This window comes from Triticum aestivum, chromosome 2A, assembly GCF_018294505.1.
Source record: "Triticum aestivum cultivar Chinese Spring chromosome 2A, IWGSC CS RefSeq v2.1, whole genome shotgun sequence".
NCBI classification, from domain to species: domain Eukaryota; kingdom Viridiplantae; phylum Streptophyta; class Magnoliopsida; order Poales; family Poaceae; genus Triticum; species Triticum aestivum.
In genome coordinates, this window is record NC_057797.1 from 684,777,970 (window position 1) to 684,798,273 (window position 20,304).

The window sequence follows — 20,304 nt, forward strand, 5'->3', positions numbered from 1 at the left end:
TTCTTGTAATGGCTGGTAACCAGATATCTATGTTTCTTCCACTTTGGCTGGTAACTTTCTCTGTTGTTGGGGATATCACTTTAGAAGTTATTTTATGATGCTCTTTGTTATAGCTTTTAGTTGTAGCACCATATATTGTCTTAGGTTCTGAACTGAGGCACTTCAACTGTGTTATGGAGTATATGTTGTACTATCCTCTTGCAAGGTTCTCCATTCTAGAACCTCATATTTTCATGATCCAAGTATGCTGAAGAAAATGATACTATGTTCACAAACACAGTCAGACTTGTTGATTGCTGGATTTTCTGATTTCAGAAAAATATTTATTCCATGGCTCGCCGCTTATTGCGAACGAGTAGGAGGGGTACACACGAACGCAACGCACAGATCAAGTCAAACTCGCGCGCCGAACCTTTCGTCCCCGGACACGGTCAGCCGCCCGGTAGCTCTCACGGAGAGAGCCGTACCTCGCCGACGACGCCGTGGCAGCACGCAAGGCGCCGAAGTCATCACACGCCCATGTGCCGCGCGCTGTACCCCGGCGTTGACTGCGGGCACGTTCCCAATTCCAAGCTCCACGGGGACGGGACGGGACGGTCCGGTCATACCGCGGGCCGCGGGCTCCATATCGCATCTTCGCATCTCCTTCCTCCCTCCCCCATCCATCCCCACACCGCAGGGGCCACGCCGCTGCCAACCTACGACCCAGACTCGCCACCCATCCCGCAACGTCGGAGGAGACAAATCACCAGACAAGACTCTCGCCGATTCCTAAACCGGCGCCAGGATTTCGTTCCCATCCCTCCTCGCCCATTTCCGTCCCCGCCCGGCCGATCCACCCCACCCCGCCCCCGCCCGCCGGATCACGCGGTTCTTGCGACGCTGCAGATCCAAGAAACGCACTCCTCCCTCCCTCCCTCCGGTTTGCTCCCTCCTCTCCTCTTCTTCCTCTCGCCAAGCTCCCGTTCTCGTGTTGCGTGGCCTCGTGGCGTGATCCGTACGTGCGTGCCTCCGTTTCTTGTTTTGGATCTCTCAGGACAAGGCCGCCCGAGGAAATCGGCCAGGCGGGCAGGCACTCGGGCGCCAGGCGCGAGGCGAGGGCCGAGCTTGATGCTCCCAGCTTGCTGAGGATCAATGCTATCCAAGCCACCCTCTGATCCGGCCGGCAAGCTCTCGATCGAAATGGTGAGGATCCACGACCCCCATTTCTTCAGATTCAGCCCGTGTCGGTGGCGAGTTGACCGTTTGCTTCAGGAACGCGCAAAGCACGTAAACAGATTGTGACAATGCGATGCGCCGAATGCTTCTCATCGCTATTACCATTGATGCTCTCTGGACTTTGCTTTGGTTCTTGTTAGGTGCTTGTTCTGAATTATCATGTGCTTGTTTGGTCACAGTTGGTGGATTGGTTGGTGGGTCTGTTCTTGTGTGTATTCATGCTTAAGTTGCTTGGACAGTAGAAAGTGCGCTTGCAATGTTTTTGGATCTATGATCTATCTAATGTCCGACACATCGATGCCTAACACTCCTGATACATGCAGTCATCCTGTTTGTGTGTGTGTGTATTAACGCTTAAGTTGCTTGGACATTAGTAGAAAGCGTGCCTGCACTGCTTTTGGATCTAGTATGATCTACTCCCTCCGTTCCAAAATATAGCGCGCCCACGCTTTTCGAGGTTCAACTTTGACCATAAATTTAACCCACGAGACCGACTGCGGCGGGATCAAAAATTATATAATTAAAAACTTTTTTTGAATACGAATTCATTGGTATAATTTTTTCGCCCGCTGCAGTCGGTCTTGTTGATTAAATTAATGGTCAAAGTTGAAGCACGGAAACCGAGGACGCGCTATATTTTGGAACGGAGGGAGTATCTGATATCCAACGCATTGATGCCTAACACATGATGCATCATGCATCAGTTCATCAGTTAATGGAGCGGGGCAAGAAAAGTGTGGCTGTCCTTTTTTGTACTGCCTGTCCTTTTCTTACAATTTTTCAGACATGTCTTTTTTTCTCGTCTCATGCTAGATTTTGCATATAAATTGAGGGAATGGAAAATACAAATGTTTATTAAACCCGCGTAATAAAGCCCCTAAAATAAGTGCACCAATTTTTATTTTCAGCCTTGGACTTAGATATAAGATGTGTAGATTTACTCTGCTGACCGATGCTATATGAATAACAAGTATGATATCTATTTTCCAGATGGAGGACGAACAATCAGCCACATATACTGTGGATGACGCCCTTATATCTTCAGGTTTTGGGAAGTACCAAATATTGATTCTCTCCTATGCTGGGATAGGCTTAATCGCAGAAGCAATGGAGATGATGCTGCTATCATTTGTTGGTCCATCCGTTCAGTTAGAATGGAATCTTACTGCTCACCAGGAAAGCATGATTACAAGTGTTGTTTTTGTTGGAATGCTAATAGGAGCTTACTCTTGGGGTGTGGTCTCAGATAACTATGGAAGGAGGCAGGTCTATTCATTACTTCTTTCATGCAACTTTGTCGCACAAATTACACATGACCATTTCCCTCTTGGTGATATCTAACATAATGTTGCAATCCATCCTGGTTTCCACTCACAGATTCTGCTTATGGTTACCAACAGTAACTGCTTCGGAAATGGCAAAGCACTGATGTTAATACCCAACTTTTGTAATTTTTATGCCAATTTGAAAATTAATCTCCAAACTGTTTTCATCATAGATCCTTGAATAGTTACAGATGTGAAAAGTAGGGAATGCCTATTTAAATTTAATGCATAAACCTTTCCTGATTCTTTTTACTCTTCTTGTTTAGCTCATACAAGCTCTTATATTCTGTTGTGTTTGGATTTTACAGGAAAGGGTTTCTCTTTACTGCCATTATGACGAGTGGAGCTGGATTCCTGAGTGCCTTTTCTCCAAACTATGTAGCTTTAATGGCTCTACGGTTTTTAGTTGGTATTGGCTTGGGAGGAGGACCTGTTCTTGGATCTTGGTTCTTGGAATTTGTTCCTGCTCCAAGTAGAGGAACTTGGATGGTGGTACTCTCAGCATTTTGGACTGTCGGTACCATCTTCGAGGCTTCGCTTGCATGGGTATAATTTTTCTCCTTCCATGTTCAGAAACTGGCGTTATGAATAGTGCTAATGTATACCAGCAGTAAACAACATACATGATAAACGTCACTTTGGAAAGTAACTTCTATCAAAAGGGCATAAAAGGTCAGAAAATGCAGATTGTCGACAGTCTTTGACACTTGGTTATGCTTATCAATCCCTTGAAACATTTCTGAAACAATACTGACAAGTACCTGTCTGGTCCCTCTGTATCTGCACATGGATACGTGGATTAGAACATCTACTAAAATTTGACAATGTATCCTGTTCTGCGTAGGCAGTTTTTAGTTCAGAGAGGCATATATTCTCGTGGTGAAATCGGACATGTTTGACTTGGATTACTTCACCATGTTGTTCTTGTGTCTAATTTTGGTCATGGTAATGGCAGGTAGTTATGCCCAAGTATGGCTGGAGGTGGTTGCTAGCATTATCATCTGTGCCGTCTCTCCTCCTGCTTTTGTTTTATGCTATCACACCCGAGTCGCCAAGGTTCCTCTGCATGAAAGGCAGAACAATGGAGGCTGTGGATGTACTGGAGAAAATGGCAAGGTTAAACAGTGCACAACTCCCTTCGGGTAAGCTTGTTTCTGACAAGAACATTGAGCTAGATGAAGTTTCCGAGTCTGCAACGCTTCTGTCTGCTACTGCTAAAGCTGCTAAAGAAGAAGAAAACGACAACATCAAGGAAGACGAAGGTTCCGATTTTGGAGGTTTCAAGTCTGTTTCTAAGCTGTTGTCACCAAAATTGCTCAGAGCAACTCTGCTTCTGTGGATGGCTTTCTTTGGGAATGCATTTTCGTATTATGGTATTGTTCTGTTGACATCGGAGTTAAGTAACGGAAATAGGATATGTGCAAAACAGGAGGTTGAATCTGTACACTCGAACAACTCAAGCCTGTACAAAAACGTGTTTATTTCTAGCTTTGCAGGTCTGTTCTCACTCTTACACAATTTCTGTATGCTAATCACTTTCCAGTGCATACAATCTTACTTTGGTGACCGGTTCTTCCATGTTTTCTTGAAACAGAGATTCCAGGGTCATTCGTGTCGATCATGATCGTGGATAGAATTGGGCGAAGGCTTTCAATGGCTTCGATGCTCTTCACTAGCTGTGTCTTTTTATTCCCACTAGTGTTTTCCCGCACAGAAATACTGACAAGAATCTCATTATTCGGTGCCCGGCTCTGCATTTCTGCGAGCTTCACAATCGTATACATATACGCTCCCGAGGTTAGTTCTGTTCTACTCCTCTTTTCGACAGCCAGTCTTGAAACCAAGGCTGAACCCTCTTCTCAGGTGTTAAAATTGAACAGTAGAGTATTCACATCTTCGCTTCATCATTTCCAGATCTACCCAACCTCGGTGAGGACGACAGGCATCGGAGTCGCCAGCTCGGTCGGCAGGATCGGCGGCATTCTGTGCCCCCTCGTCGCCGTTGCTCTGGTGCACAACTGCCATCAGACGACTGCGATCCTCCTCTTCGAGCTCGTGGTTTTCCTCTCGGGGGTGGCTGTCATGTTCTTCCCTTTCGAGACAAAAGGCTGCAGGCTCAACGACACCGAGGCCGATATGCATTGATGCGGCGGGTTATATCATAGCACCATTTTTTTGTGTCCTGAGAGCAGTGGCGGCATATTATCGAACTTTTTTTTCCAACATGATACCGATATTGATTATAGTGATCTTAGATACCGGGGAATCCTTTCCCCTAGGAATGATCCCCCATCCACTTGGCGGCAGCGGTGCAAGGGGATTGCAGAGTATAAGAATAGTTGGGTCAGACTGTGCTCGGTTCTGTTTTGTAACCTATACTTTGGACTTTGGAATGATAGTCGTTGGAATAAGGAGATACACCAGTTGGGCAGAAACTAGCTTTTAACCAGCTTGATGGTAAGAAATCCTGGGACCTGGAAATTCATATCATTTCGTACAACTGAACCTTTTCAAACTGCTTCTTTCCGAGACCCCCCCCCCCCCCCCCCCCCCCAAAAAAAAACGTGTGCCAAAATCACAAACAGAATTGTGGCAATCAATCAACGCTGACACTGACTGATCACTGATGTGTCGTCCTATTGACAGTTACTTAATGTACAGTTCTGCACTGTTGCTCTGCTTACGCTAATCAATCGACGCTGCAAGTCGAATGTTTCAGATCCAGCATTCTCCCAGCGCTATAGCACAAAGCACAGTATTGTGAAACCAAGAAATGAAATAAAAATGACAGGGCACATCAGTGGGCAACACATTTTCTGATGCTAGACTAGACTCCAGCCTCTGCCGGGCTGCTTTCAGCTAGAGTAGGATGATAGCTCTGCCTGCAGGACGAGACGTTTCCGCGGCGATTTTTCCACCTTCCACTGGAGTTTGACGTTGAAGCGATCGCTTTCCGTGGTGCTCATTTCCTGGCTGAATGCTTTGCCCCGGGTGGAAACTGGAGAGTGCCGCTGGCTGTTCCAAGTGAGCGATGACGCCCATGGCTCTGCTGATTGGCCGTTCACTTGGGCGAGGGAGGGACGCAAGCAAGCAACATGATATATTATGTTGATAGCTCTCCTATCTATGGTTTTGGGTAATAGTAATACTAGTTCGAGTTTGTTTGGGAGTAGAAAGACTAGAGCTGGTGACCCTGCCTCAAAGTCCAAGGTCAAGTCATTGCTTGTGGAGTTGTTGGTCCCTCTCTTGACCGGACGACTGTGATGAAGCACCGTCAGTGTATAGCTAGGGACTAGTTTACTTGGATGATAGGGTTATTTTGTGTTGCCCAAAAGGAAACTCAAGTTCAGTCCCACACACTACGTACCCCAGCTGGCACCTAGCAAATGTCTCTGCTGGACATTTTAAATTTGTTGATACAAGTCTTGCTGCCAATCATGTAAACAGTCTTTCTCGAAAGATAACGTAGTTGTAACCAGTCAGAGAGCGCGGGCGCGGCTCATGATGCTTTGCGTAAATTAAATTAAATTAAACTAGGTGCCTAGCGGCCATGGCCTTGTTATAGTTAATCTGATCAACTGATCGAGCTCCCGGTCGCCTAGTTAATCCCCATCCACTTCGTTGTTTATCCATGCTATATAGTGGAGTACATGGGGTTCCTTTTCATCGGGGTGACGTGTCGGGCGACTGAGAATACGTTGACATGCCGGCTTACCTACTGGCTGGCTGTCTGGCTCCACTTCCCCGGGCGAGCAAGAGCAATCACAATTCATACGACGCACTTGAACTCGACTGATCACCTGATCGCGCGCGTATCCTCCGTGGTGGTGCCATGGTGGCGACGCCATTGCTTCTGCAGAGAGCCTGCGGAGAGTCAATGTCCTAGTGTGCGTGTGTGCGTGCGTGCGTCCGGAGCACTAGCTGCAGTGCCGCGTGTTTGTTCGTTTTGTTGTGGTTGGTTTGGTTGGGTCGCCTTTTGATTCAGCTAAGCTTATCCGTGACCACGACGAGCTGTTCTGCGGGCGTGATCCTCATATTATCCAGGGGAGTAACTTCAGTGGTAATATAAAATCTAACTCAACAAATTTGCTTATATGACAATGATTTAATGAGGAGACAGATAAATTGAGTAACATACAGCTAGTTACTGAGTGACATCACACATACCATGACAAAATGAGTTTACAAGCTAATAAATGACACCACACATACGTTACTCGTCACTATAAAGACAATAATATAGACTAGTAACATATGCATGTTAATAGTCGAAGTTACTCCCCACCATGAGTAGTACTATCAGAGATGATCCACGGCCGGCCGGACATGCATGATCCCGCAGCCGGACCATCTGCATGGATGTCCCACCTTTCACGTACCACTTTACCAGCGCGCGGCTTGCCCTTGGTTGCGGGCATAAGGCCAAGCAGAAAATAATTTTTTGTTTCAAAGAGAGCAGAAAATAAAACGCAACCTTTTGGGCTACTATAATTGTTTTGTTTTCTTGGGACATCCCCAACGCTGACCCGCAAACCGCTCACCACATCCACCAGCGGACCCTGATGCGAGAGACAACCATCCAAAAGCTATCTGCATATATTTCAAGCAGGGTTTGAACTAACAGGACGAATTACATGCAAACCGGATAATTTTCATACAAACCGGATGAAAACATTGAAATTTCAGACATATTTTAACTAAACTATATTGAACTAGGCTAAAACTAGTCTAACGCCGGCCGCGGCGGATCTCCAATCCCACGACATGTCTTCCATATGTTTGGCAACCCGCTCATAGGACCGCCATGAGCCCCAAAGGGATATACTTCAGCGGGAGGGGAAGAGTAGACTCCTTCTGCCGCTGTGAGGCACGGATCAGAGTTGGTTTTTGGGGCGGGGAAGACGGTGGTCGTGGCCTATGCCCCCGCGAAGCGGGCAAGTCACCGGCTTTGCAAACCGACGAGGCGGTTGTGGTGGCCTTCGTGGGGCCCAAGCGGTGGCGCCCTCCTATATTCTACTTTTTCTCGTTGTCGGCGGCGGCCGCGGACATGCCGCCTTCGTCGTCGTGGCGCTGGGGCATGACCAACGCGTTGTTGGTGACGTCGTCATCGGTGCCCCAGTCAAATCCCTCCGCCGCCGCGTCAATGTCCACGAACGTGGCTTCTTTATCCGCTTGCCGGACGCGTTGCCGACATCGCTCGTGGCGGATTTACCGGGAGACGGCGTTGGCTAGCCTGGGCGAGCGAGGGCGGCCTGGAGATGGTGGTGGCACCCGCCCTAGAGGGTTTGCCGGCAAGCCAACCTGTATCCTGCTGGCTCACTGGGCAACCCAACCGGCTGCAATGCCGGCGATGTCCTTCTTTTGCTCGGACGAGAGGCTGTCCCAGAGGGATGTGGAGCTCGAGGAGGCTATGGTGGGTGTGGTGCAAGGAGGAGATGGAGGGCGGAGGTGTGGTGTGGTTCTTGCCCGACACCTGGCCATGCTTAAATAGCGGGTGGATGCGAGGCGTCAACTGGAGAGGAGTTTAATGTCGGCCGACAGAGGGATGGATGCGTGGCGCTCGGGGCGCCGGAATAGGTTCGTCGGTACACGTTGTGGGCAGACGAATGCCCTTCCAATGCCCGTCACCTGCCTCTAGCACCATCATAGCAGCCATAAAAAATGGATTACCTCCTCACTCGAGCTTGATGCGGCTCCATCACCGCGGCTCACCAAAGGTGAAACCATCACTATTGAACAAATCAGACCAGGCAAGACCCTGGACACGACATCAATCTCCAGATCTGACACCCTCGCACGATTAAGACATCGGAGGAGGAAACCACACCTGCCATCCACGAACCACGAGCCCAGCACACGATCCACCATCTTTCAGATGCCGTTGGTGCAGACCATAATCTGCATCCGCTCCTGGACTAACTCCAAGCTCCAAGCCGGCGCTGAAGCAAACATCGTCGCAATGACGAAGCCCAAGGACACAAATCACCCGCAAGGATGCTGCCACCACACCATCCTTGATTGAACGGGCCGGGCTTCAAAAACCATCCCCAATCATAAAGTCGATTGCTTTGTTGGAAAAGAATTTGAAAAATCTTTATTTTAACGCCGCCATCGCCGAAGGCAAAGCCAAGACGATGAACAGCCTAAAAACTAAGTTACTTCAAATTAAAACTATTCACACGTCTGGATCCGTCGACCCTCCTCATCACCGACGCTCGGTGGTCGTCGGTGGAGGGGAGCCGTGGAAGGGCGACCGCGGAGGAGCTCTTGGCGAGATGCCGAGACGAGGTCTTTTTTTTGCTGGATGATCAAATGAAGTTACCACCACAGTATGTGTACGGGAGTACTCGTCTCTGAACCAGGCACAGTTGGACGGTTCTCACCCGTTGACGTCGCTGGCCCCACCAGCACAGAGGTACTGCGCATCGGCGAATCTGGAACCGCTGCTGGCTTCACAAACGACCGGAGCCGGCCGGCCGGCCCGTGACCCCTCTGCCTGAACCGGCCGCGCGTGACGGCTGACCTGTCAGCTCAGGTCAGCCACAGGCCACGGACCGCGTCGCACGCACGCGCGGGGCCGCACGTGTCCCGCTGTGTCGCCACGGGCGAGCCAGATCAGACGACTCTTCATCCTGGGACGACGCGGAGTGGCGGGCCCCCCGCCCCCGCCTGCCGTGCCGGAGACGGCTGCCTGGCCGACCAGGCAGGGCATGCGGCTGGCTACTCCGGCCGGCCGGACGGCCCCGCCCGCTACTGCTGGCCGATGACCGGCAGGCTACCGTCCACCGCCGCGCTGGCCCACCGGCGCCACTGGCCGGTAGCCGACGAGAGCCAGCCGCTGAGCAGGTCAACCGGCAACAGCGCCAACCGCCCATTTTGCCACGCGCACCAAGCCAAGCCACCAGATGCATGCGGCATGCCTGCCTCCCTGCGCAAAATTTTGTACTCTATCTATTTTATTATTTCCCTCTGAAACAAAAGTCATGGAAAGCCCGTTTCCAAAAAGTATTAATCGTCTCGCGAACCAACCTGTGGTTGGATGGTTAGAGGGACTGTGATATCCCCACAGCCCACCAGGGTTCAAGACCTGGTACTCGCATTTATTTCTAAATTTATTTCAGGATTTCCGGCAATGCGCATTTAGTGGGATGATATGTCGGCTCAGTCTTTCAGAGGTACTCATGGGATAGGATGTGTGTGTGCGGTCATAGAGGTGAGTATATGCGCGTGTATATAAGGGCTTTTGCGTCTGTATCGTGTTAAAAAAAGAAAGTATTAGTTGTCACAACATAAAAGAAGTACTGGTCGTGTAGTATGGCTGCACACCTGCTATGTGTTCTAAACCTAAATATAATAGCACTACCACCTGACCATTTTTTCCATGAAAAACTGTTGTACTTGAGTTAACGAAATGTGTTCCCCACTTCTGTTTTGCTGGAAAGAAGTCCCAACTTTGCAACATGCAAAAAATAACTGTTACTACTATCTTGGAAGTACTATAGTTGATAGGGAAAAAAGAAAGACTTGCTCCGTCTGATCAGTTCTTTAATTTTTTTCCCTTTCTTTTTCCCAAGAGGGGCTGATGAGTTCTCTCGGTAGGCAGGGTCAAATGACTATAGCTATCTTGAGCTGGCCGGCCTATTGTGGTAATTTCAATCATCTTGCTGTTTTTTTAGCACAATACAGCGACATTATGCCGGCCTATCAAGAAATATACTAATATAATAAAGTATGCTTCAAGTGAAAAAAGTAAGTGCTGCTTTGTTGATTTGATGGGAGAAGGTATGCCCTAGAGGGAAAAGAAAACTATGTTCTTTAGTGAAATAATTTGTTGGGAAGTGGATGCCTCATGCACAGCTACAGTTTCTTTTCGTGAGAGTCCAACATGCTTATCTCATAGCTAGCCTTTTGCATTGTTTTTTCAGGAAGCAAACCTAACACGGCTAAGGAAAAGACATATGGAGATCATGCCCACCTTCTCAAATTGGCCACTAGAATAACATCACGGAAAATCATAGGAAAAGAAAGACCAGCACACTTGTACTTTAGTGTAACAGCTGTGTGCACATAGCACTGTCACCATGTACGTTAGTGCGGAGGAAACTTCCTGGAAGCCTCCCAGCTACGAAAAGGCAAAGGGATTTTCAAGAGTGGGAAGAAAGGGTAGAACAAAATGGAAGATGAATAAATCCAGCAGACCAACTCCAGTGTTTAAATTACCTAGCTTGTAATTTTCATTTTATAATATGAAAGGTAAAACAGTACTATTTAATACATGGAAATTAAATAAAACCAGCAGACCAAATCCAGTGTTTAAATTATCTAACTTGTATTTTTCATTTTATAATATGAAAGGTAAAACAGTACTACTATTTAATACATGGAAATTATAAAATCAGCAGACCAAATCCTGGGGTACTTTTTTGGGTGGGGGGGGGGGTCTGCACTTTCCAAAACATTATTTTCCATGTATAACAATCTACACGGTATGGCATCAGTTACTACTTTCTAGTGCTCATTTTTTGAGTTGGAATTCAGGGTTCTTTATTCAACGAAAGCACACCTAGCACAGTCAGCCTCGGTCAACGAAAGGAGGTACATCATTAGTCCGAGCCTCGGTTACTTGCAGCGAACAAGCTCGCATAGCGTAAAGGTGAGCCGAGAGATTGGAAGATATAGGAACATGTTGAATAACAAAAGAACTAAAGAACTAAAACTAGAAGATAAATCACCAATTTCCAGAAGGATAGGTGCCACAACAGAACGGAAACTGCGAGTGTTCCAGAGGTCTACTACCTCCAGGTAGTCGATCTCCATGACGACGCTGGTCCATCCTCTAAGTTTTGTAAGAATAACGCCATCCAGCAAAGATAGCAAGTGTCACAACGGTATAAGTACTTTATATTTAGCAATTTTACATACCTAATATTTAGCTTAAATAAATAAAAAGTTGCACAAGATCCATGTTTGTAGCAAATCTATTGTTTACAGAACACATATGCCGAAATATTGGCAATGAAAGAATCGAAAAACGACAATCTTTTGAAGACAAACCATAGCACATCTAAAGAGCGCAACGCACAATCCATCTGAGTCTGTTGCAGTGATTATCCCTTCTTTGAGCTATCTCTTTAAAGAGTTAATTTTCCATTTTTTGAGTGACCAAGATGACCTTTTTGTGAATCAAGTGCCAGAAATAAGATTGTAAATTGTGCACCTTCAATTTTCACCTAAAGTAAACCACATGAGATTCCAACTGCCAAATATTCATGATTTCAAAGTTTTTTTGCTATATCTCACTAATTTATTAATTTTCTAGAGATTTACATCAAGTAATTCAAATTTGAACTACAAGTGTGCTCTAGTTTGGTCCTATAAATTGTAAAAAATACGTTTAGGATTGCACATTAGGAATGTAGGCAGTAGCCACAAGGAAATGTCAAATTCCAAACCACTTTATATGATTAGTCATCCATGCAATTTTGATAACAATTTGAAAGAAATTATAAAAAATATAAAAAGGCTCAAAACATTAAAATCATTTTGCAGGGGGCCTTTTATGTACACTAGCTTGTGTGAAAAATGATAAAATGGCAATACTACAAAAAAAGAGAAAAAAACCTTCACAAGATGACTTGTCTCATATCAAGATCAATGGCTTTCAACCCAGATGGCCATGCTCATGGGCATCTTCATGCAATAGTACATGATAACATGACCATTTTCTGGCACTAACAAGGGTGTCAACATTGTGATCAATAATTCCAAAAAAAGCTTGAAGGTTTGGTAAAAAAAGATTATTTTTCATTTTTCTACTGCCCAAGACGACTTTTTTGTGAAGCAAGTGCGAAAAATAAGATTGTAGATTGTTCCCTATTATTTTTACCTAAAGTACACCACATGGGATTCCAACTGCCAAATTTTCATGAATTTCAGAGTGTCTTTTTCTATATTTCACTAATTTATTGAATTTCTAGAGATTTACATCAAGTAATTCAAATTTGAACTACAAGTGTGCTCTAGTTTGGTCGTATAAATTGTGAAATACTTTTAAGATTGCACATTAGGAATGTAGGTAGTATTTACAAAGAAAGTTCAAATTCCCAACCACTTTATACGATTAGCCATCCATGCAATTTTGTCAATAATCTAAAAGAAATCCTAGAAAATAAAAAAAGGCTCAAAAATTGAAATCCTTTCGCATGGGGCCCTTTTATATGCAATAGCTTGTGTGAAAAATGATAAACTGGTAATACCACAAACTAAATAAAATCACAAAATGGTCTATCTCATATGACCATGCCCGGGCATCTTCATGGCATAGTACATGATAACATGACCATTTTTAGCACTAGCAAGGCTGTTATCATTGTGATCAATAATTCCAAAAATAATTTGAAGGTTTGGTTAAAACAATGTTATTTTCCCATTCTTCTAGTGCCAAGATGACTTTTATATGAAGCAAGTGCCAGCAATAAGATTTTAAATTGCGCCGTTTCAATTTTAACCTAAAGTAGACCACATGAGATTCCAACTGCTAAATTTTCATGAATTTCAGAGTGTTTTTACTACATTTCATTGATTTATTTAATTTTCTAGTGATTTACAACAATTAATTTATATTTGAACTATAAACCTGATTTAGTTTGGACCTATAAATTAAAAAAATAAATAGCTTGCACATTAAAAATTTCCATACATGAGGTAGCATCCACATATTGGATCAACAAGGTTTCAACAATCGACCGTAAACAAAAGAGATTTCAGTGCATGAGGTAGCATCAACATATCGGATCCACAACATTGCAACAATCAACGGTAAACAAAAAGGATTTCAGTACATGACAACTGCAATTACTGAACACGCTTCACACGGCAAGCCATTCGGCGGTTCGAGCGGTGAATTTTTTCGTCATACTGACGAGAGAGATCATACTGTCCACAACTATGGGCAGCCGCTTGCAGCCCCGCTTTGGCTTGTATGCGAGGATCGCTAAAACATCATTGGCTTCCGTCACAGGCTTTGCGATGAACGACCACCTATCCTCCTCTGCATGCTCATTCTCCGCATTCACCATCTGCTCATCAGTGGTTGGAGCAGACTTTGACCACCAATCCTCATCCTCATTCTTCTTCACCATCTACTCATCACCGGGCGCATGCCCTTTGACGGTCCTTAGAAACTCCTCCACATTAGTATGCATAATTAGGTATAGAGGCATACCGTGGGGAGGCTGCATGTAGATCACCCTTGGAACTACCAGTGAGCTCTAGTTTGACCTATGGATCTGGCGGGCCGCATGAATACCAGCGAGCTCGCCACCGAGGATCCGACAACTCCATTGCCTCGTGCATCGCCCAGACGAAAACCCCAATACAAGTCACCCACTTGACTTGATCGGAAATTATCTGCCGGATCTCATCCGTCCTTGCATCGGTCAACAACTGCAAGGCATGTTGTGACAGAGCTTTGGTGCTTGGAAACCAGGAGTAGATCTCCTTGCACTTCTCGAGTAAGACAACATCACCTGTGCAGACCATCTCCAACGACGCTGTCATTGCCGACGACGACTGCTGGATTTGGGGGGGTGGGCTGCTCGGGTTGCGGGGGATGCGAAATGAGAGAGAGAGAGAGAGAGATTCCGTCCACTTTTTAGAGACAAATGACCCAACCATCTACTAGCCGGTCCCACCTATCAGCATTTCAAGGGTTTCACGTGTCAGTACCAGGCGAAGTAACGGTCAATGGCTTTTACCCGACAGTAAGCCACCATTTGTGACGCGGAGTTGAGTAGAGGAGGGTAAAAGTAAGCAATGTTAGATAGACAGGGCAAAACTGAGCACAACTAAGAAAGAAGGGGCACAAAAATAGAAATCCCTAAAAAAAGAGTTCCAATAACCTGCATATTCGAGGGAGGAAATGGGTAGCCAGATTCTTAATAGGTTAGTTAATTATAAGCTTTTTTGGCTAGCTATACGTTTATCTGACATTATACAAACACTATGCTTGCAGTTAACACTATTTGGCTGTCGTGTAGACCAGTCAACAGGCACCATGGATATCATCAATTTAGAGACACTAACCTCTGTTGTTGCAGAACGCGGGATCAATACATGCGTTTCGTGTATAACACGGTATCTCTCCCTTGGTATATGCAAACTAAGAAGCTACAAATACCTAACATGTACTCTATATGTAAAGAAATTAATGATATTTATGGAGGAAGTAACAAGTATCAAATTGAATTTGGACGTTAACCCCTAGCGCTAGCACACAAGGCCATTCAAAGGCAGTATTTTCTACTGCCTTTAAATATGGCACAAGTTGTACCCTTAAGCACATATATATCAAATCATACATTTGATTTCTTGTGTATTTCAATTTAACCAATATGATTTTTGAGTGAGAGTTGTAGAAGGAATTGAGAGGGATTGGTGGAACCGATATTTATTTCTTGAGCCTTATGAGCATATATATATATAGGATTATTTGATCTTCTTGGAGTATAAACAAGCCAGAATACTTGCTAGTCTATCCTATGTTTCCAATCTAATCACGATATTCAACATCCCCCCGCAGTCACAACGGTAGCGACGCAGACGATGAGACTGAAGAAGAATCCAAAGGTAAGCCGATGGGCATCGCCCCACAGTCGTAATGGTCAATGCATCATGGAAGTTGTGGATGGAGTGGAAACTGACGAGGTTGCCCAAGCAAGGCAGTTGCCCAAGAGCGTAGGGTGGTGTATTCGTGGTCGAGGTAGCTATGCAAAGAACGCTATGGTTAATGTAGATTCGGGGTGGCCAGTGTTGAGGTAGTCGCCGTGGAGCCACGGGCGCAAGGAGGCTTTGAGTTAGTCATGGTCGCAGTGCTGTCAAGGTAGTGATGCACCAGGAAGAAGACGGTGTTGACGAGGCGTCGCGCCGGGATTGCCAAGCCTAGGGACACGTCGTGGACGAAGGCACGCGTCGATGTTGCCAGAAACCGGGCATGCGTAGATGGACGAAGTCGACGATGCATCGCTCTAGGCTTGGTAGGCCTCAAAGAAGGACTTGACAACAGTTGTGTCACAAATCATCGAGGGGGGGGGGGGTAATGTCGCCTGCGGTGGTCGAAGTAGATGAGGTGGTCGAGGAAGATGACGACGACGCTGGCGATGAGCTGGTGCTAGACGAAGACGAAGCGGGTGGACGGCCAGCGTGGCTCGGGCGAACGAGTGCCAGTGGCCGCGAGAAAGCAGAGCGGTGGCAGCGGCCTAAGGATGCGGCGACGGTGGTTAGGTTAGGAGCGCGGTGGCGGTGCTCAAAGTAGGTGAGGAGAACCCAACAGCGTGATGAAGACCAGCACAGACGATGGTGTTCCCGCACCAAGGGAGGCGGCACGACGCATACCATGTGGAAGTCGACACCCGGGGACGACATAATGGACCGCGTGCTGTGACGCTAGGACCCGAAGGGGCGACGTAGCAGCAGCATGCGAGTCGGGGCGACGGGGCCGGTGAGGCATACGGTAGGGCAGCTGTACAGACGTGGCAATGGTGGGTGGTGATGGAGAAGTCCTGATCAGAGCAGGGTGGTGACGGCCAGCGCAGGGCGACAGGCGGGCAAACACACGGACGACGGCCATGACGGGCCGCCTTGTCACGCAAAGCCGCCGAGTCAGAGTAGAAGACGGGTGGTCGTGCCGATGTCGGAGTGGAGGCGCGCGGAGGTTGATGGCGACGGGTGAGCAAACCGATCTTAGATCGAAAACTAAAAAGAAAAACATCGATCAAAAACTCAGATTAATGGATCAGGAAAACGGACTCTCTAGGGCAGCCGGTCAACACGCCCGCTGGACAAACCCTAGGTACAGGTAACACGACCCTCGATGGCCATCATGGAGACCGACCGCCCCGGGGGCAACGTGGGGTGGAAATGGGTGGGCGGCAGCTAGGGTTTGGATAGGTTAAGATTGGTGGAATCGATATTTATTACTTAAGCCTCATGGGTCTATATATAGGAGTACATGATTTTTTTTGAAGTACAAGACAAGCCAGAATAGTTCCTGCTCAATCCTATGTTTCTAATCTAGCCACGATACTCAACAAGAGCCAACCTTTATATCGACACAAGAAACAGAAGATTTTAATTTTAGCTACATAAGTGGACACATGTCATGGTGTACACTACATCTCGTGTTTATTAAGAAATGGGGTTACTTATATTTTTACCCCTCTTAGAGCATCTACATTTGGACTCCTCATACCCGCCTCAAACGACCGGACGGGCTGCCCGCTCAATGCCTCGATGGAACATTGGCACCCAACCGAGCTCCCCATAGTCGGCCCAAACGTCCGGACGGGTCGACAATCACCATATCCGGCCCGTATTTGGGGCGGATATGGCCTAAATTTCTCGTTGGATGTTGATATACATTACTTTGTTACATTATTTCATACATTGTATGGATTTGGTGCGGGCATATGGGTACTACGGTTGTGGATAGCGAAAAATGAGCACTGTGCGGTCACTGCCAGCAGGCGTGTCCGGACGTGCCCATGGGCATATAGGGACTCATATTAGGGAACTATGATTGTAGATGCTCTTATATCTTTTTCATAATGAGGTTTTCTTTGTTTTCCCATTTTATAAGAACTTGTGCCATGTTTTTATTTTATTTGTGTGCATGTTTTGGCAAGTTAGCCCCGCATGTTAGGGCACATGTGACAAGTCCCGTCAAGTAGTTTTTCCTTCGCAAGCCATTTTTCACCTGTTTGGCCGCACACCCTCCTCCTTCGGTTCAACTAGTTGCTTAAATCATACCACTCAACTAGAAAGGAGGCCCACACCTCCCCCAGTCTCACATAATCCCTCGGTCTCACCCGCATCTAGGGTTAGGTTTTTGGCGGCGGCGACGACGATGGTGGTGGCAGCAGTGGGTGTTGAAGATGGAAGCACGCGATGGTCGCTCTATTGCTTTGCAAGGGAAAAGGATCAATGTGCAGAGAGGATGGTGATGATGAAGTTGACGGCAAAACCAAAGCCGAAGGGGGTAGCGCCACCAAAGGTGGATTTTACACGGGTAGCATGGCAAGGAGAATTATTGAGGAGCATATTTTTGGTACATTTTTCTTTTTGCCTCTTTTAACCTGCACTGCTACATGTTTTGTCACTCATCCGAGGCAAAGCCTGAATTTCTCGTCACACACATTCGTTCATTGTTCAGGGGGTTGCTTATAGCTCCACCAATGCCTCCATCACCATGATGGTTTCATTTCAACATGGCAATGGATAATTACTTGACTGGGTAAAGCCTCCTTTTCGCAATGAGTAATTACCTGACCTGGTAAAGCTTCTTCTTCCCATACCGATGAAGTTTAAAATTGCCCTTTACCCATACACATAGCCCCACGACAGGGAACACTTTTTCCCATACCCAACACAACTCAAGGAGCATGGCGATGCGAGGGTCAGATAAAGGGTGGCGCAACAACCAAGGCATGTGGTGGAGCGGTGACCAAAGTGAAGAAAATATTCCCTAGAGGCAATAATAAAGTTGTTATTTATATTTTCTTATATCATGATAAATGTTTATTATTCATGCTAGAATTGTATTAACCGGAAACTTAGTACATGTGTGAATACATAGACAAATTGAGTGTCACTAGTATGCCTCTACTTGACTAGCTCGTTAATCAAAGATGGTTAAGTTTCCTAGCCATGGACAAAGAGTTGTCATTTGATTAACGGGATCACATCATTAGAGAATGATGTGATTGACTTTACCCATCCGTTAGCTTAGCACGATGATCGTTTAGTTTGTTGCTATTGCTTTCTTCATAACTTATACATGTTCCTATGACTATGAGATTATGCAACTCCCGGATACCGGAGGAACACTTACTGTGCTATCAAACGTCACAACGTAACTGGGTGACTATAAAGATGCTCTACAGGTGTCTCCGATGGTGTTTGTTGAGTTGGCATAGATCGAGATTAGGATTTGTCACTCCGTGTATCGGAGAGGTATCTCTAGGCCCTCTCGGTAATGCACATCACCATAAGACTTGCAAGCAATGTGACTAATGAGTTAGTTACGGTATGTTGCATTATAGAATGAGTAAAGAGACTTGCCGGTAACGAGATTGAACTAGGTATTGAGATACCGACGATTGAATCTCGGGCAAGTAACATACCGATGACAAAGGGAACACCGTATGTTGTTATGTGGTTTGACCGATAAAGATCTTCGTAGAATATGTAGGAACCAATATGAGCATCCAGGTTCCGCAATTGGTTATTGACCAAATACGTGTCTCGGTCATGTCTACATAGTTCTCGAACCCGCAGGGTCCGCACGCTTAACATTCGGTGACGATCAATATTATGAGTTTATGTGTTTTGATGAACCGAAGGTTGGTCGGAGTCCCGGATGTGATCACGGGCATGACGAGGAGTCTCAAAATGATCGAGAGATAAAGATGGATATATTAAAAGCCTATGTTTGGACATCGGAAAGGTTTCGAGTGAGTTCGGGCATATACCAGAGTACCGGGGGCTTACCGGAACCCCCCCGGGTTGTATATGGGCCCTAATGGGCTTTAGTGGAGAGAGAGATGCATCCAGGGTAGGACGCGTGCCCCTCCCCCTTGAAGGAAATATGCCCTAGAGGCAATAATAAAGTTATTATTTATTTCCTTATATCATGATAAATGTTTATTATTCATGCTAGAATTGTATTAACCGGAAACATAATACATGTGTGGATACATAGACAAACAGAGTGTCACTAGTATGCCTCTACTTGACTAGCTCGTTGATCAAAGATGGTTGTGTTTCCTAACCATAGACATGAGTTGTCATTTGATTAACGGGATCACATCATTAGGAGAATGATGTCATTGACTTGACCCATTCTGTTAGCTTAGCACTTGATCGTTTAGTTTGTTGCTATTGCTTTCTTCATGACTTATACATGTTCCTATGACTATGAGATTATGCAACTCCCATTTACCGGAGGAACACTTTGTGTGCTACCAAACGTTACAACGTAACTGGGTGATTATAAAGGTGCTCTACAGGTGTCTCCGAAGGTACTTGTTGGGTTGGCGTATTTCGAGATTAGGATTTGTCACTCCGATTGTCGGAGAGGTATCTCTGGTCCCTCTCGGTAATGCACATCACTTAAGCCTTGCAAGAATTGCAACTAATGAGTTAGTTGCGGGATGATGTATTACAGAACGTGTAAAGAGACTTGCCGGTAACGAGATTGAACTAGGTATTGAGATACCGACGATCGAATCTTGGGCAAGTAACATACCGATGACAAAGGGAACAACGTACGTTGTTATGCGGTCTGACCGATAAAGATCTTCGTAGAATATGTGGGAGCCAATATGAGCATCCAGGTTCCGCTATTGGTTATTGACCGGAGACGTGTCTCGGTCATGTCTACATTGTTCTCGAACCCGTAGGGTCTGCACGCTTGAAGTTCGATGACGGTTATATTATGAGTTTATGTGTTTTGATGTACCGAAGGTAGTTCGGAGTCCCAGATGAGATCGGGGAGATGACAAGGAGTCTCGAAATGGTCGAGACATGAAGATTGATATATTGGAAGCCTATGTTTGGATGTCGGAAGTGTTCCGGGTGAAATCGGGATTTTACCGGAGTACCGGGAGGTTACTGGAACCCCCCGGGAGCTTAATGGGCCTATATGGGCCTTAGTGGAAATAGAGGGAAGCCAGGGGAGTGTGGGCGCGCCCCCCAAGGCCCAATC

General features: G+C 46.1%; 1 protein-coding gene across 2 annotated transcripts; it reads left to right on the forward strand.

Annotated features, from left to right (window-relative positions):
• The first annotated feature begins 495 nt into the window (after nucleotides 1-495).
• Nucleotides 496-4,978, forward strand: LOC123190234 (organic cation/carnitine transporter 7). 2 transcript variants are annotated; one of them, XM_044602844.1, is made up of 7 exons: nucleotides 496-922; nucleotides 1,037-1,185; nucleotides 2,209-2,480; nucleotides 2,852-3,089; nucleotides 3,499-4,039; nucleotides 4,138-4,340; nucleotides 4,458-4,978. In XM_044602844.1, the coding sequence occupies exons 2-7, from the start codon at nucleotides 1,135-1,137 to the stop codon at nucleotides 4,686-4,688; spliced, it is 1,536 nt and encodes a 511-aa protein (XP_044458779.1). In that variant the 5' UTR covers nucleotides 496-922; nucleotides 1,037-1,134; the 3' UTR covers nucleotides 4,689-4,978. The 2 variants fall into 2 exon arrangements, with proteins under 2 accessions (XP_044458779.1, XP_044458780.1); XM_044602845.1 differs by lacking the exons at nucleotides 496-922; nucleotides 1,037-1,185 and having other exon boundaries at nucleotides 2,209-2,484.
• The last annotated feature ends 15,326 nt before the right edge of the window (nucleotides 4,979-20,304 follow it).